This window comes from Adiantum capillus-veneris, chromosome 11 (assembly GCF_014529385.1).
Source record: "Adiantum capillus-veneris isolate H3 chromosome 11, ASM1452938v2, whole genome shotgun sequence".
In the NCBI taxonomy this organism is placed as follows: Eukaryota; Viridiplantae; Streptophyta; class Polypodiopsida; order Polypodiales; family Pteridaceae; genus Adiantum; species Adiantum capillus-veneris.
In genome coordinates, this window is record NC_140941.1 from 3339924 (window position 1) to 3352993 (window position 13070).

At 44.0% G+C, this 13070-nt stretch overlaps 1 protein-coding gene across 2 annotated transcripts in view; it reads right to left on the reverse strand.

The window, feature by feature from the left end:
- The window catches only part of LOC147446820 (ARP protein (REF)), a 192470-nt gene that overhangs the window by 69062 nt on the left and 110338 nt on the right, over positions 1–13070 (reverse strand). For both annotated transcript variants that reach the window (XM_086522788.1, XM_086522787.1), the window contains exons 9-13: positions 4281–4404; positions 4125–4202; positions 3923–4030; positions 3748–3843; positions 3579–3653 (exon numbers count right to left, since the gene is read on the reverse strand). In XM_086522788.1, coding sequence (XP_086378914.1) covers positions 3579–3653; positions 3748–3843; positions 3923–4030; positions 4125–4202; positions 4281–4404 — 481 coding nt within the window. The remainder of the gene's footprint in view (positions 1–3578; positions 3654–3747; positions 3844–3922; positions 4031–4124; positions 4203–4280; positions 4405–13070) is intronic.

Consider the following 13070-nt stretch of genomic DNA (forward strand, 5'->3'; position numbering starts at 1 on the left):
ATGATAGTGTTGCAATGGGGGTCGACCTACACTCTAGCCTACTACAGAGCTTACTCCATAGGAGTGGTGCAGTGAGAGAGAGGAGGTTGGGAGCTCATCTGCGGCCTGGCACTCTGGTTCATCTGGCGGGCCCGTTGCTTCCGCATCTTCGACGCTCGCCCTATACCTCCAGCAGAGATTGTTCGAGATCTTTGGATAGCGTTGGTCAATACTCTTAGAGGACAGTTTGAGAGACTCCAGGGCAGCTCCGACCGCATGCGGGAGCGTAGAGAGGCTTTCCTTCGACTCTGGCGCCCTGGGCCTTTCTTCACCATGGTCCAAGGTGTGCTCAGATGGCACTACCGTCCACCTGTGTGGATTTTCCCTCCTCCCATCTCTTGATTTAGCCTCATTGTACATATGCTGGTTTTTCATTGGGAGAGTCTCCTGTAACAGAATTGGACACCCCAAGTCAAGATTCTACCGCGACATGACAGGAATTTCACTTCATAATAGATCACAGTTCACAATTGATTCGACACGGCCTGGCGGAGTTCCGTGCCTAGAGATATTGGCCCAAAGACTGGCGCCCCTTTCGGTATTTCTTTTTGTATTAATCTATTGCACAAAATACACGGAGTGGCTGGGTCTCACTCTCAGACTCTGCGTCAAGATGCTCTGAGAAGTGAGAGGCCAACTACACTTTTGAAGAGTTACAAGGGATGCCAAAAGCAAAGCCCCAATAGCTGTCCCAAAAACTTTCCAAAAATAAAGCAATTTCAATTTCCTCTCACAAGCCCTCTTGGGGAATTAAAGCAATTCCCAAAAGCTCCAGCGTAGAGAGTTTCCAGCCCTGTGTAAAGAAAAGCAGAGATTTCTATACGCTGCCTGGTACGTCATCAGCCCCGCGATTCGCGCCGCATTTTCTGGGCCAGTCCGTACGCTGCCTGCCACATCAACAGTGCAGAATTTTCTTGCTCTCAACAAAATCACCATCAAGAACAAATTTCCAATTCCTAGGATCGATGATATTCTTGACCGACTACAGGGATCCTCATGTTTTAGCAGGATCGATTTGAAGAGTGAATATCATCAGATCCGAATCGCGCCAGGAGATGTCTACAAGACAGCTTTTCGGACGACTTTTGGGTTTTTTGAGTTTTTGGAGATGTACCAATCGACAGTCACATCACATGAAGCTCACTCTTCGAGAGAGAACTCTCTACATTAAAGAGGGGAAGTGCTTTGGATGCGGGGAAACTAGGCATTTGTCCGCTAAGTGCCCTATAAAGGCACCGAAAGAACAAAACGACAAGGCTGAAAACAGGCCAGAGGGTTCGAAAGCAGCCGAGGAACGTGGACGAAAAGGCAAGATGAAAGCAGGACACGTTCCATATTGCATGGGTACTGACCCAAGCACGATTGACGAGAGTACACAACTTTGCCGAGCTTGGGGCAAAGTGAAAGACCAAGAAGCCCTGATTTTCTTTGATGGAGGAGCCAAGGCCAACTTCATTTCACCTAAATTGGCGGCGCGGCTCGAGATCACACCCGATCGGATGGGACCACTAGCAGAGACAGCCCTGTACACACACACACCCACACTCGGGAAAGCACTAAAATTCTGCACTCCTGACGTGGCAGGCAACGTACAGACTGGCCCGGAAAATGCGGCGTGAACCGTAGGGCTGATGACGTGCCAGGCAGCCTACGGAAATCTGCTTTTCTTTACGTAGGGCTGGAAACTGTCTACGCTGGAGCTTTTGAGAATTGCTTTAGTTCCCCAAGAGGGCTTGTGAGAGGAAATTGAAATTGCTTTATTTTTGGAAAGCTTTTGGGGCTCTGCTTTTGGCATCCCTTGTAACTCTTTATAAGTGTAGTTGGCCTCTCACTTCTCAGAGCATCTGGATGCAGAGTCTGAGAGTGAGACTCAGCCACTCCATGTATTTTGTGCAACAGATTAATACAAAAGGAAATACTGAAAGGGGCGCCAATCTTTGGGGCCAATATCTCTAGGCACGGAACTCCGCCGGACCGTGTCGAATCAATTGTGAACTATGAACTGTTGTGAAGTGAAATTCCTGTCGTGTCGCGGTAGAATTCTGACTTGGAGTGTCCAAGTCTGTTACATCTCCCCTTCATGATTGTTGTAGCCCTCTCTTGTAGAGGTGGTTGTAGCCCTATGGGCAGTTTTATTAAATAATAGAAGGATCTTTTTCTCGAAAAAAAAAGATACATATTGTAATGACTTATGAGGATCAGTGCACCACAAATATAGGACTCCTACAGATCTTAACATTTGCAAGAGAGTTACGAAAGGCATGAAATCAAGATAAAATGATAACACACATTCCATGCGCTCAAACCCCGCACACACACATTGTGACACACACTTCATAAAATGTGCAGAATTTACCAAGGACTACAATGTTTGGTAAGGGAACTATTGAGAATGAACTAGGTTGAAGTATAGTCTAAATTATTTGTGGGCCTTTCAGCTTTATCAAAGTTGCTTTATACATTAAAACTTTTTTGCAAGCTTCTTAGAAAAAGTTGAATAGATCAAAAGAAGCAACTAAAGTATTGGCATACTTGCATGTCTGTTATTCTCTTTCTTTTTAACATGAGAGGATAATGTCACCAGGATAGTGCAGCTGTGCAGAGGCGACCATTGAAAACATACAAGGTATTTGAGGGCTACGCTATGGCAAGAGTGAGAATTGCAGGCACAAGCAGCAGTGCTGCAAAGACACAGGAAAATGCTGTGGCCGGGCAGCAAAGAGGCAGAGGCAGCTCAGGCTAGGCAGAGCTGTTGAGGAGGTCAGCTTATTCCACCCATGTGAGCACCCCTTAAGTGAGGAGCCTTACAAGAGCGTGTGAGTTTACCCTTATGAGATGCATGAATGAGCCATGGACCAAGGGCCTTGACCTAACTCAAGATCAGATAATGTATATACAGCGACTTGCATATGCTTTTTAAGCCCATTTTTAGGTCTAGTGCAATCTAACCTTCTTGCCTACATTGTCTCTCTTGACTTTGGTATTTAGCATTTTGATTGAGGGAAGTACAATATGTGAATGCTACTTAAGCATAAAATGTGGTATCGGACTCCAATATGAGATTAGCAATTTCCTAATGTCTATTCATGTGAGGTATAGAAATTTCTCCCTAGATAGACATTGTGAACACCTGCACAGTTAGTAATCATCTTCGCCTTGTTTTGTTTACAAATAGCATTTACTCACCTTAAGCATAACAGAAGCAACAGTACTGGATGAGCTGCACTAACGGCACAACGACTGATGACAAACCAGGCAGTATCAAAAGCAGAAGGGTAAGAAAGCAGCACAGTGCAGTCCAATGCTTCTGGTGTTTTCACATTACGTTCTTGAGATGATATCATTTGAAACTTTGATGACCTTTTTGAGAGGGGTGGGGCTGGGGGAATCATTGCACGATGTAGAAACATCGTTTTTTCTCTCATCCAGAAAATTAATTCAATAATTCACACCAAAAGCTGGCCATTTTGCAGTGCTGTTAAGAATTATCCAAACTACTCTCTTTTGCAATTTTATTTCTCAAGTAAACAGTTCCACACCTGAACTGCAAATTGGCCAGTGCCCCCAGCAGCAGCAGTCACCAATACAGTCTCCCCTGTTCCCATCTTTCCTGCCTGATCATAGTGGATTAAAAAAAAGTTAGGTATGCAGCATTCAAAAGGTGTGGCTTTTCAGAATAAAATAGATCCGTGACGAGGCCTAACAAACCTCTTCCAAGCCAAGTAGGGCTGTAAGGCCAGACGTAAGCATTGGAACAATTTCAGGTATAACTACAGGAACAGGTATGGCATGAGCAGCCAGAACCTATTACAACACAAAGCGAGATGATCAGAACACACAGATAGGAGGTCATTCATTTTCTTCTCTTGTCACAGAAGACTACCTCAGAAAATTCTGAGAAACCTCCATAACTGAGAGTAGCAACAGGAGCTCCAACAAACAAGTCTTCTCGAGTCACACCCTTGCCCACAGCTGCGATAATGCCAACAGCCTGATATATGACATGTAATGTAAGCATATAGCACGTGTTGAAAATACAATGAAGTAAGAGTCATTTGTTAAACGAATTGCCTTCAGATAGCAACCTCAAAACCAGCATCAAAAGGAAGCTTGGAGACCGCCTTCTCTTTGCTCCCAAAATAGAGTCCAGCAGTGTAATTTACCTAACAAAGGGCATGCATATCAAGGAGCTAGCAGAATTTTAAGAATAGCCTCTAGTCTCCAGAATCTTCTAAACTTACATCACTTGCATTGACACCAGCATAGATGAGCTTCACCAGAACATAATCATCTTTGGCTCCACCAAAAGGAACTGAAACTATCTTTGTTGCATCTCTGAACCTATTGCTCAGCTTGTGCACAATCCTGTAAACATAATTTCTTGAACTCATTACCGGCCAAAACAGTGACATAAGTAGATTCCCTCTCGTATGCTTAGCCCAATGTATCTAGCAACGCCGCTTGATGTGCACTTAGAGCTCCTCAATGAGGCATATAACATCCTTGAGCACAACATATTCACTTTTCAGAGCATATCGTACAACGCCTATTCATTTTTTGATCAAAAGAGGAGAATGTCATACAGAAATAAAAAATTGGTAGGGTCGAGGAAATTTAATAGGGTCATATTGACAATGCACACTAAAAGCCCATTCTCCATCATATACAACATTTGTTGAATTTTCATTTAAAGATGCATCTATAATGGCTGCATTTGCCTCTTACTTACAAGTCCCCTTAACTTTAAGCTTAAGACATTTCTTGATGAAATAATTTGCGTTTTAATACTAGCATTTCTTCTTGCCTTTATCACCAGACCTGCCATACCTATTGCCTTTATCGCCAAACTTCTTAGATCTATCGATGTTTGAAGTACAATAGATGCAACCATGGAGGTGGCAACAATGGTATTCTTCTTTTGATGTGCAACCACAGACGCATGTTCAACAACACTTTGCTTAGCTCTGTTTTCTCTAGATTGGGCATCTTGCAAGAATATAGAGACAAAATGCACTAAATTTCACGTAATCAGGCCTATTTTCTATCACAAGTGATGCATGCTTTCACAACCCCTCACTCAAAGTCTTACACCCGAATCTTGCTTAGACCTTGAAGATTGATTTGTTTAAGCAAGAGAATGCTGGACATCGACTAGACGACAAAGCCACCAAAACTTATTCTAACAAACAAAACCCTCTTAATTAACTGTGTCTCGGCACTTTTGTTGAGTCTCCAAGAGAAACTACTCACACCTGGCCCACTACTGTTGCTTCCTTCTGCTCACCTGCCAACATGCCCCATGCAACACCTGCACCTCCTCCATTGCTGCTGGTCTCAGCTTCTCCTAGCTGTCAGCATATCCAATAACAATAACCCCCCCCCCCCCCCCCCCCAAAAAAAAAAAAAAGGAACTGTAACTATCTTCCTTGCATCTCTGAACCTATTGCTCTGCTTGTGCACAACCCTGTAAACATAGATTCTTGAACTCATTACCGGTCAAAACAGTGACATAAATACATTCACTCTCATATGCTTAACCCAATGTATCTAGCAACACCGCTTGATGTTCACTTAGAGCTCATCAATGAGGCATATAACATCCTTGAGCACAGCATCTTCACTTTTCAGAGCATATTGTACAACGCCTATTCATTTTGACGTCTCATAGAATTGCTGATTTGATCAAAAGAGGGAGCATGTCATACGGAAATAAAACATTGGTAGGGTCGAGTACATTTGATGGAGTCAATTCAAAGTCTTACACTCGAATCTTGCTTAGAATTTTAAGATTGATTTGTTTGAGCAGGAGAATGCTAGACATTGACTGGACGACAAAGGCACCAAAACCCATTCAAACAAACAAAACCCTCTTAATTGACTATGTTTCGGCACTTTTGTTGAGTCTCCAAGAGAAACTACACACCTGGGCCACCATTGTTGCTTCCTTCTCAGGCCTGCCAACATGCCCCGTGCAACACCTGCACCTCCTCCATTGCTGCTGGTCTCAGCTCCTCCCAGCTGTCAATATTAGACATCCAATAACAGCGCCCCCCCCGCCCCCCCAATAACACACCTCAAGGGGCTCTCCATTGAAAGTGCCGAGGACGATGTCAAAAGGCTTCTCTCTTTGTGTTGGGGTCAAGGCCTCAACCATCAAGATGCTTATGTAGTGTTGTTCCATTCAATGCTAGATAGCCTTATAGACAAGTACTACAGGATGTATAGGAAAAACCATTTTGCTGACTAGGATGCTCTCAAGAAGGCCTTCTGTAACGACCTTCAGACTACTTACTATCAAGAAAAGGAAATATATGAGAATTTGGTGCTCAAAGTCAAATGAGACTTTTGCAGAACCAATGACCAGGGCCAAGGCTCTTCTCTCCAAAATCCAAGGGATTTTACGACACAATTGGGGACAGAAGACCCTTCTCAAAGCCTCACAGCAGATGTATAAGTCTTTTGAGGCAAGACTCCACTCTCACTGTTTTCTTGAAGATGCAATTGATTGATTGGTCTCTTCTCCCAAGGAGCTTTAAGCACTAAACTTACAAGAAGCTCTACACGAGGAACGGTCCCACCCTCAATTTCCAACAAGACAAGCCTCCACAATATGAAGCCTTTGTGCATCTTAAAACGGAACTAGAAGAGCTTATTCTAGATCCCATGTCTGATGCAACAAATATCATACCTCAGGTCACCCTCCCCAAGCCTGTCTAGAGAGGATTTATTGCCACTTTTGTGACAAGAAAGGGCATGAGGATAAAGATAGCTATTCTCAAAAGGCACCCAAATTCTATAACAATTTATCTAACCTATCAACCTATTTCGTCCCCAGAAATCAAGATGGGCGTCTAAGCTACATCTGGCCGAGTGTGAGCATGGCAACCTCATAGTTGAGTCCCACAAATAGGAATCGTGTCTCATTTGTGAGACATCTTGTGTGATCACGACACTTGGACTCTAGGCCTATGGCAGCTCTACCCACACACACGCGCATTGGTACGGGCTTGGTGGTATGGAACACTAGCCCTTGTGGTAGAAACTAGCCTGTTGGATACATGCTTGTCTATGCGTGATTTTGCCTTGTGCCATGTCATTTGTGCAAGATGGATCTTGGTTAGGTCCACGGGCATCAGGCTCTTCCCCGAGCTTGGGAGCTTGCACCCAACGGGCTATCTTGTACCACATGTTCTAGTGTCGCATACCGCCAAACCCACACCAATGTGAGTGTGCGGGTAGAGCTACCAAGAGCTTAGAGTCCAAGTTTGGTGATCATTAAGACCTAATAACTATTTATTGCAGTCACTTATAAGGAAGCCATCTTCACACTTGGCCGAACAAAACTTAGACGCTCATCCTAATGTCTAGGGATAAACACTTTGCCCCTTAGTTTCAGTTGCTATGCTCAGCAATATCATCGACTATAAAACCGGAGAAACGACTTTTGAACGCTTTGACTGATTCCCAAGTAGCACTTGACTCGGGTCAATGCTTCCACTTGATCAAACACTCAAGGTAAGCCCTTTGATCAAGAACAAATTCAAGTTAAATGGAATGTCGCGAGTGGTATCCTCCAAACTCAAGAATTCCTCTAGAGGAACAACTTGTTCATCCAACCAAGCTAGACACAATATGTAAAGTTCGCAAAAGAAACGTTGTACAATACAGAACAACTTTGAACCATACAATACGTTAAATATTGAACAAGATAATGTTGAACATATATGTGTGTGTAACTTTGTGACTATGTATGTGTGTGATGCACATTTGCTAATCAGAGATTCTTAGAAAGAGAGTACAATTTTTCACACTTATATAGCATGCAAACTTTGAATTTAAAAGCTACAAGTTACTTGCAACATTCATAAGTCAAGCAATTGAAGGATAAACAAGTCCGTTAGTATTGGATGACCATCGCGGTACAAATCGAATTTAACATCTTCATCAAAAAATTCGCAAAATTTATGCAACCTTGGTCCCAATCGCTCCTTCAAGCAACTAACGTGGAACACAGGACAGACAGTAACGTCAGAGGGTGGATCCATTTTGTAGGAGACATCATTAATTTTCTTGATAATTTGGAGTGACCCACATTGTCACAAAATTGGAGCATAGACCACTACGGATCGTTTCGGTACCTCTAGGTAACCCACATCCCCTCCTAAAGATCATGAGGTGGCTGATGTCGGTTAGCATAAAATTAGCCCTATCCTAGGTGGTCTTTATGCTTTCTTTAGTGATCACAAGCATTTCCTCATTATCCTGCAAGAAATCAGCTATGGATTGCATCTCAACACCCTTGAGTCCAATGGTGACTTGAGGTTTCCGTTGATAACCGTACATAAACATGAACAAGGTATAACCATCAACCAAGTGCTTGGTTGGGAGATAACACTCCCAATTTGATTGATCACAAGAGACACATGTGTCACAAAGTGATGACGTGGCAGACAGCAGAAACCCTAACTTCTGCCAGAAACCCTAAAATTCCTGCAAACCCTAATTTCTGCCAGAAACCCTAACTTCCGGAAATCGCGGAGGCTGAAAAAAAAAAGATTTTTTTTTTTTTTTGAAAAATGATGAGCGACGCGAATTTTGCTTTTTTTATAAAAAAAGAGAAAAGACTCTCTAAGAGAGAGAACTGATGCTTTTTATTTTAATTTGGGGCTCTGCTTTTGGGCATCCCTTGTAATCTTTAAATTAGTGGTGAGGGCCTCACTTCTCAGAGCATCTGGACGCAGAGTCTGAGAGTGAAACCCTAACCGCTCTCTTGTACTTTGATGATTGATTAATACAAAAAGAAATACCGATAGGGGCGCCAATCTTTGGGGCCAATATCTCTAGGCACGGAACTCCACCGGGCCAGTGCAAATCTATTGTGATCTGTGAATTGTTTTGAAGTGGTTATTTGGTGCTGTCGTGATTGATTTTTGACTTGGAGTTTCCAAGTCTGTTACAGTGGTATCAGAGCACGGCCGATTTCTCTTCTACGGGAAATCCGATCCCCAAATTTTTTTTTTCCGCGGCACCTATGGCTTCACGCAAGGATCAGTCGACTCCCTCTGCATCTGGAGATGCGGGCACGAAGATTCAGACAGAGAGTATGGCCCGCCTCGGCCTACTCAGGCGGAGCAGCGAGAGATGACGCGTCGTCAATTGATCGGCGATGCAACAAAGATGATGCTCAATTTTGCCAAGGACCCGAAGATGGCAAAATATATGAACCAGACCTCTTTGGAAGAGGTACAGACGGAGTGGCAGAGAACCACAACACCACTCCCGAAACCCGCTCTCAAGAAACCTTCTGCCTCCAAGAAATATACGGAGAAGGAACTGGAGAACATGGTTGCTGCACGGATTGCTCAAGCTTTCGACGTGCAAAAGAAAGGCAAAAAGCACGGCAAAAAGCAGAAGAAAGGCACTGACTTCCCGGGAGAGTTGGGTCGTCGGTCGACATTTGACAAGGCAAAGAAATTGAAGAAGCGCGTCAAGTTTGAAGACCTACCCAGTTCTTCTTCTTCTTCTTCTGACAGTTCTTCTAGCTCTTCACACTCGAGAGAAGAAGACATGAAAAGCAAAAAGCGAAGCAAGAAACAAAGCTTCGGAAAGGGCAAGAAAAAGGCAAAGAAGGCTACATCTCGCCCAGAGACTGACAGTTCTACTGAGGACTCGTCTACAGACAGCTCAGATTCCAATGATGGAAAGTTTTGTGCGAACAAGAAGAATCTGCAAACCCTAATTTCTACCAGAAACCCTAATTTCCGAAAATCACGGAGGCTTTTTTTTTTTTTAATGATGAGCGACGCGAATTTTGCTTTTTTTTATAAAAAAAGAGAAAAGACTCTAAGAGAGAGAGAACTGATGCTTTTTATTTTAAAAGCTTTTGGGGCTCTGCTTCTGGGCATCGCTTGCAATCTTTAAATTAGTGGTGAGGGCCTCACTTCTCAGAGCATCTGGACGCAGAGTCTGAGAGTGAAACCCTAACCGCTCTCTTGTACTTTGATGATTGATTAATACAAAAAGAAATACCGAAAGGGGCGCCAGTCTTTGGGGCCAATATCTCTAGGCACGGAACTCCGCCGGGCCAGTGCAAATCTATTGTGATCTGTGAATTGTTTTGAAGTGGTTATTTGGTGCTGTCGCGATTGATTTTTGACTTGGAGTGTCCAAGTCTGTTACACATGCTTGAAACATGTCCACATTGTCTAATTAGTGAGTTTGGTCTATTCATCAGTTTCAAGATGGTTGAGGGTGACATGCACAAACGGGTCTCCAATTTCTGATAGACCATTTGCCAAAAATTACTAGCGACTTGTGATTGAAGTCATTGACAACTTCCTCCAACAAGCCATAGAACTCGTATAGTTGCTCCACAAAGAGCTTAGCTAACTAATGGCTCTTTATGGTGGTGAAGGTAGGAATGAAACATGCCAACTTTGTGACCATGACCCAACTAGCATCATGACCATGATTGATCCGGGGCAATCTTGCTACAAAGTCCATAGAAATGTTCGTCCACTTCTTGTCGCAAATCTATACAGGATGTAAGAGCCCCGTACTCTTCAGACATTCAACTATAATAAGACACAAGTCTCTCTATGAAAGCATTCATGGTTGGCTAGCGGAAATACCGGCTCTCTAAGGCCAAAGTACAGTGTATGATGTTAGAATAAACCTCATCTCCTAGGTGTGATAGGTCGCCAAGACCATGCTGGATACACCACTAGGTCAGAGATTATGTGCATGAGCCTACAAGGCTTCATGAGACTTTGCATAGTTTACCTTACAATAGAGACTTTGTTTTGCACGTCTAACCCTCTGTCCACTTTCTTTCTCTTGTTCTACTCATGGCTTCTCCTTCACAATCACTTACTATAAGAGCCAGGAAACATATACTTCATCCTACATAGCCAGCCAGAGCTCGACTGCCTCAACGAGGACAACCCGCCAAAAAACCTCCTGGAGGCCTAGGCGATCTTATTGATGCCGTTTGTGGGTAAATCCATGGAGGCCGATATTCTCTCCCAAGCAATGTTCGACACGGTCAGCACCTCCAAATGGGCTATTGGAACTTTGTGGCATCTAAACAGCTAGCCAAGGCAAGAGATAGAGGATACTGGTATAAATCGTGGTTCACACAGCATGGGTTCGATGTTTCCCTCCTGCCACCATTCCAGCACCACAGGATGCTTCTCTCCCATGGTGACAGAAATAGACAACTGAGACAGGACCTTGCTCGCTGTACACTATGAGATGTGGATCTCATGCAACCAACCCCTACTGCTGAAGATGCTATAATATTGAGGAACATCTCAAAGGATGGAATCATACGCACACCTAGAAACATGGGGGCATTCTTATCTCCCAGTACCAAGGTAACAGTGGGTCACCTTTGAGTATCCTCACACCATAGTAACAAGGAATGGCCATTTTCAAGTCCCCATTCCCCATTCCCATTCCATTTTTCCATTTCGGATTCCCGTTCAGTGTTTCAGACGTGAGTACCCGAAACAGGGAATGGCACTTCATGCATGTTGCCGTTCCTGTTCCCCGTTCCCCGTTCCGTGTTCCAATTTCCTGTTCTGGGTAACTATGCTCGCACCACCTCAGATAGAGGTGGATAGAGCAGCTTGGACTTCTAGAGAAATGAGGATATGCAGATTGTATCAAATGGCGAATGAGGAACACTATATATGCAGATGCAGAGGATACTCTACCATTAGAGCAACGTCTCCTACTCTGTTTGGAGATCCACGATCTTTACACCATCTGCCAGGTGCACATCTAACCCTATGTGTACGTGGACAAGCTACTTCATGACAAGGGTTCAGTCCAGTTCAATCAGTCTAGCTTAGGAAGTATTCTGGCACTTTTGTGAGTCTATTCGTAGACTATGCATGTCCAGACACTTAGAGTAGATGCATGTCCTCTGGTTGCACACAGCATGATCATCAGATTTCCATCAAGAGCATTTTTACAGTGCATAGACCTATTTTTCCTATTTTTTGACATTTCTCACTTATTATTTTTAAGTGACTTTGGTTGGGAACTAGGTCGGGCAAATTTCATAAGCAACTACATAAGAAACCTAGCGCTAGCACTTTCTGGTAGTAGAGGCAGCAAGGACTTCGCGTTCAACACACACCTTCTCAACAAGACCCCCACCGGCACTTTACCTAGCGTTTTCTGCATCAAGGCCCCAGATCCAGCCTAGCGTTTTTGGACAAGATCAGCCCCTGGCATTTTTGCATTGAGGATCAGCCCGGTGCAACAGAAGACAGATCAGCCTAGCGTTAGCAATTTGCACCAGCAGATCAGCCCTAGCGTTAGTAGATTTCCATAGTAGGATCCCAATTCAGCCTAGCGTTTTTGCATCAGCCAGAGACCTAGCGTTTTTGTAGATCTTCGCGACAGAACCACAAGAGGAACCAGCGTTTTCAGTTTGTAGCAGTCAAACATCGCAAAAGAAGTCCCGAACCTCGCAGATCTCACCTTCCCGCAGCAGATCCTTGCCGCACGATCAGATCCAACGTAGTTTGCACTTTCAGCCCAGAAAACGCAGATTTCAGCATCTGCGTTTTTAGTGCGTCGTCGTCGCATCGTCGCCATCGACATTGTCACCGACATAGAGTCAGAATTCAGCAGATAAAGATTTGCAGATTTCAGCCATTAGCGTTTTTAGATTTCAACCCGTCTCATCGTCGACCTCATCGTCGTCGACATCGTCGGCAAGTCCAAGCATTGTAGAGATTTGTGCAATCATAAGTAGACCGCTCTCGCCATAGAGAGTGGGGCCTTAGGAGGAGGGTTTGACAACATTCTAGTGTCGTATTCTTCTCTCTATCTCTTAGTCTTGGCAGCTTCATTCACAGTATTTATCCACTTTGTTTGTGATCACGTGCACACTCTCATTAAAAGGCGGAAGGCTCTCCCTACCCTAAGTAAAAGGAACCTTGAGCACAGTTCGGAGCACTCATCTTGAGCAAAGTTCAACATTCACTTCCACTGCACCTTACATTGGTATCAGAGCT